At 44.5% G+C, this 19,993-nt stretch overlaps 1 protein-coding gene across 1 annotated transcript in view; it reads left to right on the top strand.

Moving 5' to 3' along the window:
* ARFGEF2 (ARF guanine nucleotide exchange factor 2) overlaps positions 1 to 19,993 on the top strand; it is an 84,611-nt gene that overhangs the window by 24,936 nt on the left and 39,682 nt on the right. Inside the window, exons 7-18 of the mRNA XM_055438681.2 lie at positions 4,943 to 5,011; positions 7,695 to 7,846; positions 10,076 to 10,206; positions 11,385 to 11,619; positions 12,782 to 12,881; positions 13,589 to 13,728; positions 15,078 to 15,186; positions 15,862 to 16,030; positions 17,832 to 17,943; positions 18,465 to 18,670; positions 19,474 to 19,558; positions 19,659 to 19,830. Of these exons, the coding sequence (XP_055294656.1) occupies positions 4,943 to 5,011; positions 7,695 to 7,846; positions 10,076 to 10,206; positions 11,385 to 11,619; positions 12,782 to 12,881; positions 13,589 to 13,728; positions 15,078 to 15,186; positions 15,862 to 16,030; positions 17,832 to 17,943; positions 18,465 to 18,670; positions 19,474 to 19,558; positions 19,659 to 19,830 (1,680 nt within the window). The remainder of the gene's footprint in view (positions 1 to 4,942; positions 5,012 to 7,694; positions 7,847 to 10,075; positions 10,207 to 11,384; positions 11,620 to 12,781; positions 12,882 to 13,588; positions 13,729 to 15,077; positions 15,187 to 15,861; positions 16,031 to 17,831; positions 17,944 to 18,464; positions 18,671 to 19,473; positions 19,559 to 19,658; positions 19,831 to 19,993) is intronic.

Raw genomic sequence — 19,993 nt, 5'->3', positions numbered from 1 at the left:
TACATAGGCTCTCTGTGCTCTGCCCACTTACGGGCAGTTAGTGACTATTTATGGACATCTTTGGAGGGAGCCAGAAGGTGGGTGGGTGGATTCATAGAGAAACAGACACACAGATAGCTCTGTCTTCTGAGACCAAGTACACTACTGCTTGGTTGTGTTTGCTTTTTTAAATGAAAAAAATCTTCCATACCTGATGATAGTCTTGAAATAAATAAAGCATTAGGCATGAAATTTTTGAATTGGGTTGTCACATAAGATTAGTTTTGAATGTTTACCTCTCTTTTGCTGTGTAATTTGTGCAAAAAAAAATCCGAAATTCATATATTTTTCAAGAACATACCTTATTCCCAAGTGATTACTGCCAAATAATTCTTCACTCCAGCTGATGGTTCTACAACGAAGTATCTGACCCACCTTCATAGTTGGCCTTATATCTTCTTCTGCCCCATTATTGGCAGTGAGGCCAGTTGGTGGTATGTTGGCTACCAGAGCCCATACTTGAGCAGTTTTTGTTCATCTGTAATTTACCAGAGCTTGGCATGGGTAGGAAGAGACCAAGTGTTGCTGCTGGAATGTTGTTCTGTATCAGTTCACCCAAGGCAAGGATCAGAGAAAAAGTTGCCGCAGAGAACCACACGTGTCTTGGGTGCACACTGTTGGCTGCTCAGTGTCACGTGTCTTGGAAGGTGTTCAGGAAGTCCTGACCCACCTGCTGTATCTGTTTTCATCTTTGCCTTATTAACTCTCAGAGCAAGGTGCAGGCAGGTTTTTACTGGAACCTTTATCAGACTGTTGTCGATCAACAAATATTAATATTTAAACACACTGTAGTGAGCATAACTATGCAGATGGAAAAGCAGGTCTTCCTAAGCTGCATGAAAATGCTTCCACTGCAGCCCATTTTCCACCCAGCAGCCAAAGTGATCTTTTTAAAAGCATGGATTGGATCGGGACCTCCCTCTGCTTAAACCCCTCTGGTACTTTCCCATCCTGTCCCATTCATAGTGACGTCTGTCCTGCCCCATCTCCACAATGTCCACGGCGCTGTGTGTCCTGCCTCCACCCACCTCCCTGTACCCTTCCTTCGCTTCCTTTCCCCTTGTCTGTTGTAGGATGTGCAGGTGGTGTTTCTGGTTCTTGAAAATGCGGGGCTTGCTCTTGGTACCTTGGTACCTACTGTCCCTTACCCCGCCTTTGTCTTCAGGTTTCATTTCTAACTGATCCCCTCTCTGAAGCTCCCCATCACTCTGTCCCATCACCCTCTCTGATTTTCCTCATGGCACCGATCACTACTTCAAATCACTGAAGAGTTTGTGTTCACTTGTTCCTGGTCTAAGGCATCGGCCACCCTGTTCACCATGGTATTCCGAACACCTGGTTTGGTGCCCAATGCATATACTCAGTAAATACCTTTTTTACTGAATGAGTGGAGTGTGGGGAGGATTTTATTTCTAGAATATGGTTTTACAGAAACCCAGGAACCTAAAATTCTGCTCTAACACAGAATGCTTTACACTTAGCATATTTCTGTGGATTTTGTTGCCACAAGGTATAATACACCCCGTGAGGCTTCTCCCAAGATCGTGGGCATCAGGATGACTGTAGGAATCAGACCACAAACCTGCAAGTGGTAGACCAGAGTGGAGGTGCACCGTCACCCTTAAGAGGGACAGGCCTCCACTTGTCCAGATGTGGCTCTAAAGAAAGAGCGCGTCCTTCAGGAGAACTGGATGAGGCGCCTGGGAGGCAGATGGCAGAGGTGCTGGCCGACACACATTATGCCCTGGGCTAGAGTCCAGACTGCTGAGGCCCCTGGGGGCTCCAGTGCCTCTGTGACCAAGATGATCTGTCCAGCTGTCCTCTTGGTTCCCTCCCGTGGACTGGCCATCAGGGAGGGCCTCCCCCGGCCCCAGGCAGTCACTGTGCCATGCGTGGTCCTTGCTACCTGGGCGCTCCACATGCATTGTCCTGCTTCACTGGGACCCTCCCAGGCCTTCCTGAGATAATGTGCCTCCCAGTGGAATCTGTGTGGATGACAGCTCACCAGCAGACCAGAGGATCTTCCTCCCCTTGGCAGTTTCACCCCAGGTTGATAAAACTGATCATCTGTCAGTCTTATCAGCCCGTGCATGAAGTGGATCAGATTGCTGTTTGTAAATTCACAAAATGAAATCTTTGAGCCTGCAACATGCTAGCTTCCGTGAACCTTAGGGCATGGCCAACAGGGTTCCCTGGGGACCTCACCCCATTTGTCCATTCACAGCCCTCCAAAAACCCAACTGTTCTTGTCAATTTTTAAAAATACAGGTTTATTGAAGTTCAGTTCTGTAAATTCATCTGTTTAAAACGTACAGTTCAGTTCTTTGTAGTGTGTTGACACAGTTGAGCAACAGTCAGTCACCACCATCAGTTTTAGAGCATTTTTATCACACCCAGAAGAAGCCGTGTACCCAAGAATAGTCCGTCCCCATTTTCTTTTTATTTGTAAGATCCTTGCTTTTTAACTCCCAGCATTAGACTCAGCGCTTGCCCGCGTGTTCAGCTAATATGTGTGTTGTCGGCACACGGTGACCAGAGCATCCACAGATGTCTTCACTCACTCTTTGTGTCTTGCGTCCCATTCATTAAGGGAAAACAGCCCAACAACTTACCAAGCCTGGAGCTCCTGATGAGACATACTCATCAGGCTGCTAACTCTTGGGTGTTGATTTTGTACAGGGGTCTTTGGAATGTTTAGTAGAGATTAGACCCTTTCATCACAATTCTATTAAATCATAGCATCAGAGAATTTTGGAACTAGAAAGGAGCTTATAGAAATACCTAGACACGTGAGACACGTGTTTACCAAATCATGGTCTAGACGAGATGATTTTAGATGGCTCATTGGTGAATGGTTTTTATTTTAATAGTTATACGTTTGTTCTAACAGGCATTAAGAAAGTGTGATTAGTGTTTGAAGCCTTTGTTTTGTGGATATTACTGCTTACAGTGAGTTAAAGATCACTGTTAGATATATATATATACGTGTAATATAATAAGTGGCGCATGAAATGGCAAAAATTATGAGGGTTGTGTGTGTTGTAACCACGCGTTCTGGAAAACAAGCTCATTCAAAAGGACAGTGCAGATAGTGGAGTGCAGTTTATTACACCAGAGGGCCCAAGGCAGAGTCTCCTCTTAGACAAGGACCCTGACCAGTTTTTGTGAAACCCTTATATACCCTAAGTGTATAAGGTTCTCTGAAACTAGTCTGAACAAAGGTAAAAGAAAGATACAATCAAAGTTAACCCATGATCATATGCCTTAAGCCTAGGTAGTTAACAATGGACAATTATCAATAGGCCTGTGGTCATACCCCAATAAGTATAATAGAATGTATGATTCTGTTTGGTCACACAGATAATTAGGGTATTCTTTTAGGCGACAGAGAGCCCTAGGGCTCTTCCTTCTGGGGGCCTGGTTTTCCAGTTGGTATGTCGTTTCCACAGATACTGGGCATATAGCTCAAAGTACACAGTCCGGCCCAAGATGGAGTCCTGCTTTCAAGATCGAGCCTGTTCTGTTTCCTTCTTCATAGGTAGCACTGATCTAGACTGAATTGTCTTATTTAGATGAAGAAACAGGTTTAGGAGGTTTTGCCTGTGACTGAGGGCTTTTCTAACCTCCATTCAAGTTCTTTTTGCCTGCTAAGAAGAGCATTGTTGTGATTTACTCGCTAAGTTGTATCCGACTCTTTTGCAGCCCTGTGGACTGTAGCCTGCCAGGCTCCTCTGTCCACAGGATTGCCCAGGAAAGAATACTGGAGTGGACTGCCATTTCCTTCTCCGGGAATCTCCCTGACCCAAGGCTCGAACTCCTGTCTTCTGCATTGAAAACCATATTTATCAGTCCCAAAAGTTTAGTGCTTTCCAGTGTACAGGCTGGTGCATGAGTCTGGGCTCACTGCGATCATTCCTTTGATGTGTATCGCGGCTCTCTGGCTCCAGTCTGCTGTGTTTTCCTATCCTGCGTCCCCTCAGGGTGCACCTACTGGGGGGCGGCTGAGGGCTTCGCGACCTTTGTCTCCACCCTGAGCTCCCTCGGGGCCCACCACAGAGGGCGTCTGGAGTGGTTTGATGGCTGCAGCATCCTTTGTCTACTGATCTGATATGTGTGGCGGCATTTTTCTTTCACTTGGGTCAAGTGCCCAAGGGAAATGAAAACACTTCCTGTTGCTTCTCCAGGACCAAACGCAGAAAACCGTGGCCTGATTGGAAAATCGTTGGTTGTTAAAGAATTTAAAGGATTATTTTGGTTTTCTTTAGTATGATGGCCCTTAATATTTACTTCCAGAAGACTAGTTGAGTGCTTGTTTACTGGTTCTCCCAGAACTAGTTTTCTGCCAAAAGAACTGGTAGTGAGCCTTTTCCACTTAAACAGTTACCATCTTACTGAATAAGTCCATTTAGAGTGTGGTAAGTTCTCAACTGTCACATGAGAAATCTCGTGCTAAGCTCTGGGTTTCCACTGTGAGAAAAAGAAGCAGCCAGAGGCACACGGTTTACCAAGGCCCTGGGTAACACGTGGTGAAGGGGCAAGATGACGCTGCTCCTTTTGTTCTGTCAGAAACCACAGATGGATAATATCCAGCTACTGCCTGCAGCCCGGGGGTGGTGGAGGGGACCCTGGGCCCACAACTGTGACTCAGGAAGGAAGAGTGTCTAAGACTGCGGGGTCTTAGAGTTCCACTGAGGGAAAACCGAGTCACAGCAGATGCTGCCCAAGTTTCCAGTCCCAGATTTCCTGGGACGTGGTCAGATTTGGCTTTGGAGAGGGTTTATTTGCACTCTTGCTTCCAACTGTGACTCTGGAAAACACTGACTTAATCTCCGCTTTACTTCACTTTCCTTGGAAATGCCCACATATATGTGTTTGCGTTTGTGTATTTTGTGTGTGTGTGTAGGGACTGAAGACGGAGCCCAGGAGGTGGTGAAGGAGATCTTAGAAGATGTGGTCACGTCTGCAGTTAAAGGTGAGAACCAGGCACTCAGCCTCTCCTCCTCCTCGCTCCTTCACGCGAGTGCCCAGCCAGGCGTGTCAGTGGTGGAATGCCCCTCTGCCACCACCCCCCGCACACTCACAGAAACAGAGTCTGCCCACCTGTAATACGGAGTCTGGAAGTCACTTGTGACTCGGGATGGCTTTCCCTCTCCCTCAGGTTGGATTCAGGATGCGCAACCTGACCATGTTAGAGTTGGGTGCACCGCCGGAAGTGCAGAGGTCCGTGTCCTGTAAAGCCAGGTTTCCCCTGGAGTGGGCAGGGAGCCCTGAGGCAGTGAGTTTCCCAGATAGACATTAATGTGTCCAGGGGACAGTCCCCATGTCAGCAGGTGTCAGATGCACAGAGAAGCTCTGTTAGTTTTATTTGACTTCATTCATAACTACCCCAGGTTTTGGTGTAGCTTCAGTGGAATTAACCTTGTATAGCTCAGAATGACTGTCAGGTGATTTTTCCTTTTGTTTCTACCCCAACTCTCAGGTCAGTGGTTATGTGCTGAACACTGAGCTTGGGGGTCAGTAAACCATTAATGGGTTGAGAAGTCAGTAAATTAGTGGTTCGTAATCCGTGTTTTTAAATGGGAGAGAATAAAACAAAAATAGGTACAAACTGAACGTCTCACAGGGAGTGGTGGTAAGCACTGTCCATGAAACTTGTTTCAAGGATTTATCTTTGTGCACACATGTGTACTGGGTCCTGACTTTTAAGATGCATCTCCTAACGGGTGAGGGTCAAGGTCAAGGAGTTTAGACCCACTGCCCAAAGCCCTATCCTTTTGTTAATTGAAGGCAGCCCCAAGCTATAGTCATAGATTTCATTGTTGGTTTAACTCTTTGTAGAAATGTCTTTAAAAATAAAGTAATTTTATTTCATACCTTTAGATTTTTCTTTCCTGGGGCCAATATATGAATATATGAAGTCCTCACATGGTGAACTGGATCTGTCTTATTCATATGTATTCCCCAACCCCTAGCCTAGAGCTTGGCATATAGTAGGCACCTGATAAATACTTGTTGAATATGCTTCAAAAACCATTTTTGAAGATTGTGCTACTGAGTTGTTTGGTGTCCCTTAAATATATTAATTCAACAGTCCACATGGTAAATTTCTCATAGAGTTCACCTGTTCTGCTAGTCATAAGATATGCTTTCTTTCATGAAATGATGGAATCCATTTAATTCTTTGTGTTTTCCTTTTCCACGTGGCTTCCAGGAAGCTCAGATCTCCTTTTTTTTTTTTCCCTCCTGTGACTAAGGCTTTCTGTCAGAGCCATCAACCTCTCTTCGTTTACGTGACTCTTGTTCTCTAACCCTGCATTAGTAACCCTTTCTGTGCATTTCTGGTTCAGTCAGTTCAGTTCAGTCGCTCAGTCGTGTCCGACTCTCCACCACCCCATGAATTACAGCACGCCAGGCCTCCCTGTCCATCACCAACTCCCGGAGTTCACTCAAACTCATATCCATCGAGTCGGTGATGCCATCCAGCCATCTCATTCTCTGTCGTCCCCGTCTCCTCCCGCCCCCAATCCCTCCCAGCGTCAGGCTCTTTTCCAGTGAGTCAACTCGTCACATGAGGTGGCCAAAGTATTGGAGTTTCAGCTTTAGCATCAGTCCTTCCAATGAACACCCAGGACTGATCTTCTTTAGGATGCACTGGTTGTATCTCCTTGCAGTCCAAGGGACTCTCAAGAGTCTTCTCCAGCACCACAGTTCAAAAGCATCAATTCTTCGGCGATCAGCTTTCTTCACAGTCCAACTCTCACATCCATACATGACCACAGGAAAAACCATAGCCTTGACTAGACAGACCTTTGTTGGCAAAGTAATGTCTCTACTTTTTAATATGCTATCTAGGTTGGTCATAACTTTCCCTTCAAGGAGTAAGCGTCTTTTAATTTCATGGCTGCAATCATCATCTGCAGTGATTTTGGAGCCCCCAAAAAATAAAGTCTGACACTGTTTCCACATCTGTTTGCCATGAATTGATGGGACCAGATGCCATGATCTTAGTTTTCTGAATGTTGAGCTTTAAGCCAACTTTTTCACTCCCCTCTTTCACTTTCATCAAGAGGCTTTTTAGTTCCTCTTCACTTTCTGCCATAAGGGTGGTGTCATCTGCATATCTGAGGTTATTGATATTTCTCCCGGCAATCTTGATTCCAGCTTGTGCTTCTTCCACCCCAGCATTTCTCATGATGTACTCTGCGTATAAGTTAAGTAAGCTGCTTCTAATTATCTTCAGAAGTAGGTAGGGGTGGACAGGGCTGCTGTATTACACATTCCTGGAGGTACCATTGACCCAGATTACAGTAAAGTGACCTGGGAGTGGGGATGTGGGTTACAGACACATAAAGCCAGAAAGGGAAAAAGCAGTAGCTTGAAGGTTATGTGAATAACCTTGGGACTTCTCTGGTTAAGACAATGTGCTTCTAATGCAGGATGTGCAGGTTCGATCCCTGGTCAGGGAGCTAAAATCCCACATACCTCATGACCAGAAAACCAAAACATAAAACAGAAGTAATGTTAAAATGAATTCAATTACGACTTTAAAAATGGTCCACACACAAAAAAAAAAACTTAAAAAATTAACAAAACTTGGTGTCAGGCCATCTTTTAGGGTAAGTACTGACTTGATGACTTTTGCATTGTATTTTAAGAAGCAGCACAAAAGCACGGGCTGACAGAGCCCGAGAGGGTCCTGAGTGAACTGGAGTGCCAGGAACGTGCCGCCCCCCCCGCAGCTGATGAAAACTCCCAGACCAACGGGATAGCGGACGACAGGCAGTCCTTGTCATCAGCAGATAACCTGGTGCGTTGATGATCTTCCCCTCAGACTCCTTTCAATGTTTACTTTTTCTGTAAGATGCAGAATTATATCTCTGTCAGAAGAACCCAGTGAAAACCAGCAAGCCCTGTTCAGTTATTTAGTCACACCATCATGGCCTGATACTCTGTGTGTTCTTGGAACTTGCTAGTTAATGCTGGTGGTATGTAATGCTGTTAAACCCTATTTATTCAGAACTTTTAAAAATTTAACATTTCTTGCCATTTTTCTTTTCTCTCAAAATGTTGTATATTGATTATAGAAAGAATAAGGGAAATACAGAGAAGGAAAAATAAAGAAGTGGAAGTCATCCATAATGTAACCCGGAGATAACATTTGTTAAGGTTTTTCTTACACCGTAGATTTTTCTCTCCCTCCCATGTTTAAGCCACTTAAATATAATAACATGATATGCGTGCTGTTCTGTAACCCACTTTTTAAATTTAAGGTCCATTATGAACATCCTTTCAGGCACCCTTAAGTGTGTCTGCTACATTATTTTTTTAGACAGCTTTGTGGTTCTATTGAAAATGCTATATATAAACATTCAAAACAGGAAGAAATATGACCTGAACTTGTCTCCTGAACCCACTCAGTCTACCTTTTCCCGTGTGTCCCAACCATTCAAATGATCACACACACAGGAGCCTTTTTGTGTATTTCTTTTTCCTGTTCATCACCCTGTTTCATGGAATTTTAGTAACTGATAAACTAGATACCTGTTCATGTACTGTATGTGTATCCACTTTATGCATAAAAATAGTAAGGCTTTCTGTACACTGTTCCCCACCCCACCCCACCCTGACAGGTGCCCCTGTGTCAGTCTGTTTAGGCTGCTGTAATAGAATGCTGTATACTGGGTGCCTTGTAAACATCGGGAATGTGCTTCTCACAGTTCTAGAGGCTAGGAAGTCCTGGGTGAAGATACTAACAGGTTCAGTGTCTGGTGAGAGCCTGGTTCATGGACAGCCGTCTTCTTACTCTGTCCTTCTGGCAGAAGGGGCAAGGGAGCTCTCTGAGGCCTGTTTAATGAGGGCAGTGTTCCCATCCATGAAGGCTCCACCTCACTGTCTACGCACTGCCAAAGGCCCCATCTCCAAATTCCATCACATTAGGGATTAGGTTTCGACATAAGAAATTCAGTGAGGGGCTCACAGACATCCAGGCTATAGCAGTCCGCTTGGGGTTCTGTCATCCCCATTAAGAAGGCACTAGTTGGGGGATGATCTGGGAGATTGGCATTGATGTATATACACTATTGATACAAGATTAGATAACAGTGAGAATGTGCTGTTCTCTGTGGTGAACAGCACAGTGCTCTGTGGTTACCTAAATGGGAAGGAAATCCATGAAAGAGGGGATATATGTGATTCACTGTGCTGTACAGTAGAAGCTGACAGAACCCTGTAAAGCAACTATACTTCAATAAAAAAATTTTTTTAATGAATGCATGTATATATAAATTCACACGCAGTATCTGTGTCACACATCAGACTACAACTTGCTTTGTTCCCTCAACACTTTGATGTAAATCTTTTCACATCAGGAGTACGTATATGTCTAACTAATTTTTTAATGGCCATGTGAAATTCTATCATGGATTACCACAATCTATTTAACCAGTTCCCTATTAGGTTTTTGGATTATTTCAGTTTAATCACAGGAGACAGTTCTACAGTGAATATCCTTGTAGATAGACCTTATTCTTTTATGACCCCATAGACTGTAGCCCGCCAGGCTCCTCTGTCCCTGGGATTTCCCAGACAAGCCTATTGGAGTGGGTTGCCATTTCCTTCTCCAGGGGATCTTCCTGACCCAAGGATGGAATCCACATCTCCTGCATTGGCAGGCAGATTCTTTATTAATACTGAGTCATCTGGGAAACCCAACAGTATTCTTAGAAATATCTTTTTTACCCAGACTAATATAATTCTCTATATTCGTTTGGGGGTTTTTACGAGTTCACCTTTGCTCGTTTCTCATTGTAAACCACTCACGCCCACTGTCTGAAGGGCAGGAAAGGCAGCTTTAGGATTGCTGCGGCAGTTCCCCCAGCAGTTCCTGTTTGGACATTGTTTCCTTCCCCACATCCTTCACCTCTCCCAATGAGGAAATAAGTTACATTTTCATGAGATAATCACATTTCTTATTTTTGAAAAGAGCCATCCTTTTGTTTGGACCCTTTGATTTTTCTCATCTTTGTTCTAATCTTAGGAATCGGATGCTCAAGGACATCCAGTGGCCGCCAGGTTCTCCCACATTCTGCAGAAGGATGCCTTCCTGGTGTTTCGCTCCCTGTGCAAGCTGTCCATGAAACCCCTTGGCGAAGGCCCCCCAGATCCAAAGTGAGCTGACAGCAGTTCTTGGCCATCTGTAATCCTAATGATCCAGGAGGATCTTAGGGGCTCCAAGAAACCCCACTGCCTTGTCCCCTGGTTGGTGTGAATGCAGGAATTTTCAGGAGGTTTTACAGTGTTTTCAGGCTCATGAAGGTCCCACGGTCCTCTCATCGTAGATGTGTGCCCAGCAACCAAGATTATTGGGCCCAACTTAGCTTTCCTTGGTTTATATACTAAAAACAGGTGTTCGGTTGAATATTCACCCTCTTTCTCTTGACCGATGAACTTAATCATCTGAAGGTGAGACTCCCCCACCTAGATGTATAGAGACGCTCAGTTTCTTGCCCTGGATGGAAACTTCTGTTTTCATGGATACAGATTTATGCCCCAGATTCAACCCAGAGAAGCCAGACCTTTAGAGTGAAGGATGTACCACAAAGAAGGTGGTGCTGTGGGGTGTCACAGCAGAAGTTTTGGAGCCACAGGGAGCTGCCTTCAGCTCTGGCTCACTTGAGACCAACTTCATGGCCGTAAGAGATGCTGAACTCATCTGGAAAATGGGAGTATGGAAGATCAGCTCACAGAATCATTTACCTAAAGTGACAGAATGACATCCCGAGCACAGGGCCCAGTACTTCATGATAGTTTATAGTCACTGTTATTGTCATTATTGCTGGCTGCTAATTAACAGTCCTGTTGAGAATATGATGACCATTAGGGAAGAGACTCCAGAAGGTTTCCCTTTCTTTCCATCCCTGTGGGCAGGGATGGGAGCCTGAGGCAGGCAGATGAAGAGCCCTGTTCTCGTCTCTAAACAGAGCGGGACAGACACTCTAGTCTCACATGATGGATGTGAACTGATTGGTTCTATTAGATTAGTTGCAGAACCAGCTTTCCAGAAGCAGTTTGCACTTACTTTGCTCCTGCTATATTTTCTGCTTTACGAGTGGGAGAAAGAAACAACAGTTGGCAGCTCTCGTCCTCCCAGGGCCTGCGGGTTCTGAGAACCGCCTCATGCCGGCTGCCCTCCTTCTCTTGACATTTTAGGTGCTGTTGCTGATTCTTGAGTCCCCAGCTTCTCAGAAAATCATCTCACTGATAGAGGAGTGAGACCTTCTTAAGGAAACATCCTTTCTGAAATGTTGCCTCTCAGCGCTGCCCTTGTTTTCCGTTCCCTTTGCCAGGTCCCACGAGCTGCGTTCTAAGGTGGTCTCCCTGCAGCTCCTCCTGTCCGTGTTGCAGAACGCCGGCCCGGTCTTCAGGACTCACGAGATGTTCATCAACGCAATCAAGCAGTACCTCTGTGTGGCGCTGTCCAAGAACGGCGTCTCTTCAGTGCCCGATGTCTTTGAGCTCTCTCTCGCTATTTTTCTTACTCTTCTTTCAAACTTTAAAATGCACCTGAAGATGCAGATAGAGGTATGGACTCCAAATTGACTGTTTTGGGTTTTTTTTTCTGAAGTTTGATGATGCTTTTATATGATGTGTTAAATACTGGTGGGAGTTACACAGTCTACTTGCTGCCACCCCAGAGAACTTTTTGAGCAAGAGAATTCCTTTTCGTAAAAATTTACTGCCCCCAAATCTTGTATATGTGTGCTCACTCAGTCGTGTCTGACTCTTTATGACCCCATGGACTGTAGCCTGCCAGGCTCCTCTGTCCATGGAATTTTCCAGGCAAGAATACTGGAGTGGGTTGCCATTTTCCTACTCCAGGGGAACTACCCAACCCAGGGATCAAACCCACATTTCTTGCATTGGCAGGCAGATTCTTTACCACTGCGCCACTTGGGAAGCCCCAAATCTTGTATACCTTTCAGATTAACCAAAGGTTTAAATTGTGTCTTTTGTTGGTCTCAGTCCCCCAGACATGTTTGTTTAGCCTATAAATTGTTCGAAATAACTTGACTTAGTGTCCAGACTGAGAAGTCGGGGACTTCCCTGGTGATTCAGTGACTAAGACTCCCGAGTCCCCAACGCAGGGAGCCTGGGTTCCATCCCTGGTCAGGGAACTAGATCCCATGTGCCGTAACCAGGAGTTTGAATGCTGCAACGAAAGAGCCCAAGTGTTGCAACTAAGTAAGACCTGGAGTAGCCAAAGAAATAAATACACGTTTTTTTAAAAATTGGGAAACGCAATTCTCCGTATAAATCCATATTTCTGATTTCCTCTCAAAAACCCACAACCCCAGTTCTGCCTTTCCACGTGGCAACTCAGCTTTTTCTCTGGAGCAGCTGCTCACTCTGATGGGGCCGTGTTCACTGTGGTCCTACCCTCCTCACTCTCCCACACACACCTTGGTTCCTGTGCTGGGCAGCCACCTGCACACACACATACACACACAGCAGCCATCTGCACACACACAGACACAGACATACAGCAGCCACCTGTACACACACACAGACACACACACAAAGCAGCCACCTGCACACACACAGACAGATGCACACAGACACACACACACACCGGCCTTCCTCCGTGGCTTACTCATAGACTCTGCCTGCTCGTAAACGCTTTAGGGGTTTTGAGCCCTAATTTATGCTGTTAATTGCCGTCCTCCTCCATCTTCCTGTCACACAGGTCTTTTTCAAAGAGATCTTCCTGAGCATTTTGGAAACCTCGGCAAGCTCTTTCGAGCACAGGTGGATGGTCATTCAGACCCTGACAAGGATCTGCGCAGGTGCGTTCTCCCGGAGCAGGCTCAGCCTTTCACTTGGCCAGAAACACTTCTGAGGCTTTCATTCTCCACAGTCCAGATGAAGACCTTGATCCCCTCCTTTTAGCGTTGTAATGAAGTGCTGAGGAAGTCAATTCCCTTAAAGGCTGCTGCTCACCTAATGACCAGACTGGTTTGCCTGGGACTTCCTGGCTATAGCATGGAAAATCTCATGTCCTGGGAAACCTCCTAATCCTGAAAAACTAGAACACTTGTCACTGTACCTACAAGCTGAACATGGTTTATAAGTCACAGAGTCCCAGGTATGAATGTCCTAACTCCTGATTGGGTGCTAAAGGAAATTTGCATTTCCCTTTACACCACCCAATTGTGTGGCAATAAACTGAGCGTCTATTTGTCATCAAAGTAACCTCATCAAAGTTATACGGCTTTAAGGTTGGATGAGGCAGTTCTCCCTTTTTGATGAGGAAGGTAAGCTGTGAGAGTTTGAGTGAGCAGCCTGAGATTTCAGTGAGTGCCAGGGTAGGCCTAGAAGGAGAGCCTCCTGCATGTCTAGTCCTTCTGTCACACACTTCCTGAGTGAGGCGTGTCCAGCCTGAGTTACTAATTCACTGGGAAAACTTTTTGACCAAGGAATCTTGTTTAATAAGGAAACAGCTGTTCTCTGTGTTCAAATCAGAATTTCTAACATCCGTGTGTTATTTTCCAAGATGCGCAGTGCGTTGTAGATATTTATGTCAACTACGACTGTGATTTAAATGCTGCTAACATTTTTGAGCGCCTCGTAAACGATTTATCCAAAATCGCTCAGGGACGAAGTGGACACGAGCTGGGAATGACACCTCTGCAGGTAAAACCACTGAGAAACGTTCATTATGTTTACAGTTCATTCATTTCAGTAAACGTTTGTAGAGTGCCACTGTGTGCCAGGCACTGTCCTTGGTGCTGGGGATGCAGCAGTGAACAGAACACAGCCAAGCACATCCACGCGCAAAATTGCTGTGGTCCTGACACTTAAAAGCAGACAATGAAGAAGTAAGCTGCAGGGAAGAATAAAGCAGGGACAATAGAGAAGGGGTGTCAGAGGTGAGGGTGGGGCCATCAGGGTCATCTCCCTCGGGAAGTGACACTTGAACTGAGACCTGTAGGAAGCGTGTTCACTCTGTCACCTTTCCATAGATTGTGTGAACACAGGATCCCAGGCTAGAGTAAAAGCAAAGGCGATTGCTTCTTACAAGATCCACTCACTATTCCCTCCCTACAAAGACAATAGGGTTCTTAACCTGAGGTCTCTGAAGAAATTGGTTGGAAGGTCTGTGAGCCACGTGTAATTACACGTAGAGTTTTGGTATATGGGCATTTTTCTCTGACAAAGGTCTATAGTTGTAATTAGATTGCCCAGAGAGATCCAGACCATCTTAGATGCTATTTTGAGTCTAAAATGTTTGCAGTTTTTAAAAGATGATCTGCAACTCACATTCACATTCAGCTTCTTAGTTGAGAGGTGCTACTTTATATATATATATATTTAGTTAGTTATTTGCACCAGGTCTTTACTTGAAGCATGCAAACTCTTCAGTTGTGGCATGTGGGATCTAGTTCCCTGACCAGGGATCAAACCCAGGTCCCCTGCACTGGGAGTGTGGAGTCTTAGCCACTGGACCACCAGGGAAGTCCCAAGAAGTGCTACTTTAAAAAAAAAAGTATTTTTACTTACCTTCAGAGTAAGCCTTAAAATGGAATGCTTTTGTGGGTGTTCAGGGGGTGATGGTGTCCACAGTCATTCATCTGCTACATAAGATAAGATTCTTTTCTCTTTTTTCAGGGTCACTAGTTAAGACTCCCTTTTTTTAAAGTGTATTTTAAATGTTTGGTTGGTTGGTTTTTTGTTTTGTTTTTTTAATTTATATAAGCAATGAATGAGAATTTCATTTTAAAAATCCAAATAATACTCTTCACTTTAGGAAAGTACACATCACATATTTTTGCAGGTAGGGAGTTTGTAATGAACACCTTAAAAGATGATCATGGTTTTTGCAGTGAGCCCTTAATGTTTACATCACCTGTTCTCTCTTCCTTGGGTCAGTAATTCTAAACGTCAGTGATTATCTTGTATCGTCACAGGATTCCCAGAGCCCTCTAGACATCTGCACTTAATTTATCTGCTGAGCCTCTGTACTTGTCACTTTTGTCCTTTAGGAGCTCAGTCTCAGGAAGAAAGGCCTGGAGTGCCTTGTGTCCATCCTCAAGTGCATGGTGGAGTGGAGCAAAGATCTGTATGTGAATCCTAACCATCAGACCAGCCTGGGTGAGAGACCCCTCCCCACTGCACAAACACAACTTCCACCCGCCACCACCCTCCATTCATAATAGGCTGCTCACGACTTTTGGAAAAAGCTATCCTGATATAGTTGCCTTAGAATTAGCAAAATAGTTTGGGAAATACCTGAAGTATTTTACAGGTTCTGCTTTTAAATTCATCTGGAATTTGGGTGGGTGGGGGGTGGAGATAATGTGAATTGTGCTCCAACTTCATTTTTCCAAACAGCCATTTATTACAGCTTTTTTTAGTAGTCTTTCCTTCCCTCACTGCTTTGAAGTACCACCTTGATGGTATATCACATCTCCCTGTGTGCATAACTGTTTCTGAATTTTCTGTTCTACTGATTTGTCTGTTCCTCCACCAATCCCATGCTTTTCAAATGCCTAGAGTTCTACAATGAGTTCCAGTACCCGATAGGACAGGTTCTATGTCTTATGCATTTTTGCACTTTTATTCTTTCATGTGAATTTTAGCATTAGCTTATTTTCCACAAGCAAGTTGTTAAGTAAAGTAACAGCGATATCAAGGTTTTCATGAACCTTACAGTACGAAGTTTATTGTTACAGGTCTGGGAAAGGGAACCGCACAGCCAGACCTCAGCTCAGCCGCGCCTGCATCCCATCTGCTCATTTGGTTTCCTTTGCTTTTATGTCGTCACAGGTCAGGAGAGGCCCCTGGACCAGGAGATGGGGGACCTGGCGAGGCGGAGCAGTGTGACGTCCATGGAGTCCACGGTGTCCTCGGGGACTCAGACAACCGTCCAGGATGATCCAGAGCAGTTTGAGGTCATCAAGCAACAGAAGGAGATGATTGAACACGGCATCGAGCTGTGAGTGTGGCTGTTGCTCTGGCTGAGTCTCTTGGGAACCTGGCATTGACTCCTGAAGATGAAACGCCTGTTACAGACAACCGGGGCTGGCGCTTATGGTCCATCAGGCCTGATCAAGTTGCGCTGAGTGCGCGTGTGAGTGTGTGAGAGAGAAATCTGATAGCTTTGTGTGGTTGATGCCTGGTCTTTTTTTTTCTTTCTTCCTAGTTTAAAAAATGTAACCAGTTTAGAAAATGCAGAAAAGTATAAAGCAAGAATGTTAAAATCACTCATAAAATTACTCGCCATTGGTAACTATTGTAAAAAACTTCAGCATACAAAAAATTAATTCTTGGCGTATTAGTGTTATCTACTTTTTTTTCCTGAACCATTTGAAAGTAATTTGTAACCATCACATTACTTAAGCTCTACATGGCTGAAAAATCAGGACCTTCTCCCATATAATCACATCATCATCATAGAATCACAAGTAAACATGGTTTCTTTCATCTTTTATACACAGAAATGCATACATTCTCAAATTCTATCCAACTTTTGAATGGTTAATCAATTTTGTAAACTCAGTTTATTTTAAAAATTGATGTTACAGTACTCATTTATTGGATTGGCCTAAAAGCATTTTTCTGTAACATCTGATGGGAAAACCCAAACAGAATTTTTAGCCAACCCCCAGTATGATTATTTCTGTTCTCACCATCCCTTGCATCCCCCCAGTGTGTTCTCCCACAGCAGCTAAAGGAATCTTTTAAAAACTGACATCAGCCTTATCACTCCCCTGCCTGCACTCACTCCAGGTTTCCCATTTCCTCCCCGCAGCCCTATCCAACCTCCAGCCTCCCTTCTGATCTCTTACAGTACTCCTGGATCTTATATGGGTTTCAGTTCCTTGACCATCTCAAGCATTTAGCACCATTGCACCCTCTGCTTGGAATATTCTTGGGTCTTTTTCAGCCTTCAGGCTTGACAAAGCATCTCTTCCTCAAAGAGGCCCCCAGCCACACTCTCTGGACAGGTCCAAGGCCACCTCTGTCCCCGCATAGCCTTTCTTCACAGCTCTTGCCACAGTTTGTGCTTCTGTATGAAGCTCAGTCCCAGTGCGTGGCGTGGTGAATAACAAGTTGAATTTACATAGTGGTTATATTTGCCTGCCTTTAAAACAGAAAATACAGAAGTAACTACTCAAGTGCCATTGAAGGAAATCCCAGAGTACAGAGTCAGACTGTTACAGTGGCTCTTATGGATGTCAGAAACCCAGGCTTCTTTTATCTTTCTGCTTCACCATGCTGAATACAATTTTCATCTTCACCATTGCCTCATGGTTTAAGATGACTGCTGGAGCTCTGATCGTCACACATGTGTTGTGGGGAAGAAGGGGAAAAAGCAAAAGACGTATACCCCCTGCCCCCCTCAGCCAAGTCAGCTTTGTTTCAGGATTCTTCCTTGAAGTACCCACACCAGTTCTCATCTCTCCCGGCCAGAACTTTATCACACTGCCATACGTTGTCTAAGGGAGGCAGGGAAATGTGTTTTTTATCCCAGATTGTTGTGTCCCCAGCTAAACAACTAGGTCGTATTAGTGTTGGAGAAGAAGAAAATGGATTTTGGGTGACAACCAGCAGATTCTGTTAGAGCTAGGTCAGAAATTAAAGGTGGAATTAAGAAAAGCTACCAGGACACATAAGACTTTCCGAGCGATATGGGATGACTTTTTCGTGGTGTTACTGCAAATTGCCTCAAATGCCAGCTATTTCCATCCACCAGAGTTTGGAATCAGCAAACTGTGTCCCGTCTCTTGAAACAGATTCAACAAGAAACCCAAGAGAGGGATCCAATATCTCCAGGAGCAGGGCATGCTGGGAACATCGGTGGAAGACATTGCCCAATTCCTGCACCAGGAGGAGCGTCTGGATTCTGTAAGACGGGGGGCACATACTTGTGGGTTCTTCCGTGTGGCTCTGAGACCTTACTGGCTTTCACCTAGAGACTGGCCGACCCCTGAGTGCAGTGCCATTGTCTGCACTCCTGTTTACAGTAGTCCTGTGTATCCCTTTAGCTAGTGTTGCAAGCAGTTCTTTACAGGGAATAAACCAGCCTCCTGACAGGCAGCTGTTGATCTGGGGGGACATTGTAGGAGCTAAGTGTCCCTGGACTGCCAGAAATTGTTCTTTTGGGTGCTCACCTGCAGCTCATCTCCCTGTTGAGTGTGTTAATCATGCCTCCATTTTTCAGTGCCTTTCTTCATGGCAGGACCAACTGAACCTGGAATGGTTTGGTGGTTGGCCAGGCTTAGGGAGTGACCCAGCTTTTCTAGCGGCCCAGCCCATCCTAGGTATTGAGAGCCAGGACACTATTCCTCCCCTGTTTGACTGAAGTGTCTTTCACTGGGTGTTCATATTTGACAGTTTTTAGGTGTGAGTGAGTGTGTATGTTTCAGACCCAAGTAGGTGATTTTCTGGGAGAAAGCATGAAGTTCAACAAGGAGGTGATGTATGCCTATGTGGACCAACTCGACTTCTGTGAAAAGGAGTTTGTCTCAGCCCTGCGGACATTTCTAGAAGGTTTCCGCCTACCTGGAGAAGCTCAGAAGATTGATCGGCTAATGGAGAAGTTTGCTGCAAGATACATAGAGTGCAACCAGGGGTGAGCACCATATTTAAGTCTCTTCCACACAATCTTTTTGCCTTCCTCAGAGCATCAGTCTTACTGTTGGGGGTTCAGTTTAATCTTTTTAAATCTGTGCCCAGCCACTAAGGTTTCTGTTGCAGGCTCTGTGCTGAGGGATTATCTCATGCAAGACCTCCTATTCTTTTTCTTTAAACATACAGCATTATGTAAATTTAATGTCTACAACATTTGATACATTTATATATTGTATTATGGCTTCCCTGATGGCTTAGATGGTAAAGAATTTGCCTGCAGTGTAGGAAACCCAGGTGCGATCCCTGGTTACCCTCTCCAGTAGTCTTGCCTGAAAGATTCCAGGGACAGAGGAGCCTGGCAGGCTGTCCATGGGGTCACAAAGAGTCAGACACAACTAAGTGACTAAGGTCACATGGTTGCCATGGTAGTGGTGATTAGCCCCTCTGTCATCTCATATTAGCTATTTCTTTTTAGTTTTTGGGAGAATTAAGATCTAGCAGCGTTGCTTTAGTGATATGAAACACTGTAGCATATAAAGTGAGTTTCGTTTCTTTGGTTCACATCTCTTCTGGTCTTTTTTTGTTTGTTTTTAAATTTAATTAATTTATTTTTATTATTTACTTATTTTTTTCTTAACTAGGTTTCTCTAGACTCTGGGTCATTAGTTACCATTAAGGGGCGGTGGAAGCATCTGGGGAGCAGTCAGCTGCTTTGCAGGAGGCGTGTCTCCCTGAGCCCAGTTGCCGCCGTCTAGTCTTGTCTCTGTCCGTGTTCTCACATCTGAAATCTTTTTTGTTTTTTAGGCAAACTCTGTTTGCTAGTGCTGACACTGCGTATGTCCTAGCGTATTCAATTATTATGCTAACTACGGACTTGCACAGCCCTCAGGTAACATTTTAATGACTTAAATACTACAGTAGCTAAATAAATAACTATTTGGGCCACTGGATGTCTCCTAAGTGGATTCTTCATTTTTTTTAAATTTCAGGTAAAAAATAAAATGACAAAAGAGCAGTATATTAAAATGAATCGAGGTATCAATGATAGTAAAGATCTACCTGAAGAATATCTCTCAAGCATCTATGAAGAGATAGAAGGCAAGAAAATTGCGATGAAAGAAACAAAAGAACACACAATTGCCACCAAATCGACTAAGCAGAGTAAGGTCTAATGGCAAATTATTTCTAAGTTCCAATGCTCAGGTGTATCAGAATGCATGATTAAGTTCCCAGGTGACAGATTTAGTTTGCATATATAGCTATCTGAATAAGAAATGTGATTAAATTAGTTATTATGATTACATTGACACTCTCACAGTATCAC

This window comes from Moschus berezovskii, chromosome 15 (genome assembly GCF_049115385.1).
Source record: "Moschus berezovskii isolate FMDL1 chromosome 15, NW_MosBer_1.0, whole genome shotgun sequence".
In the NCBI taxonomy this organism is placed as follows: Eukaryota; Metazoa; Chordata; class Mammalia; order Artiodactyla; family Moschidae; genus Moschus; species Moschus berezovskii.
This window is presented reverse-complemented; position numbering and strand designations above follow the sequence as displayed.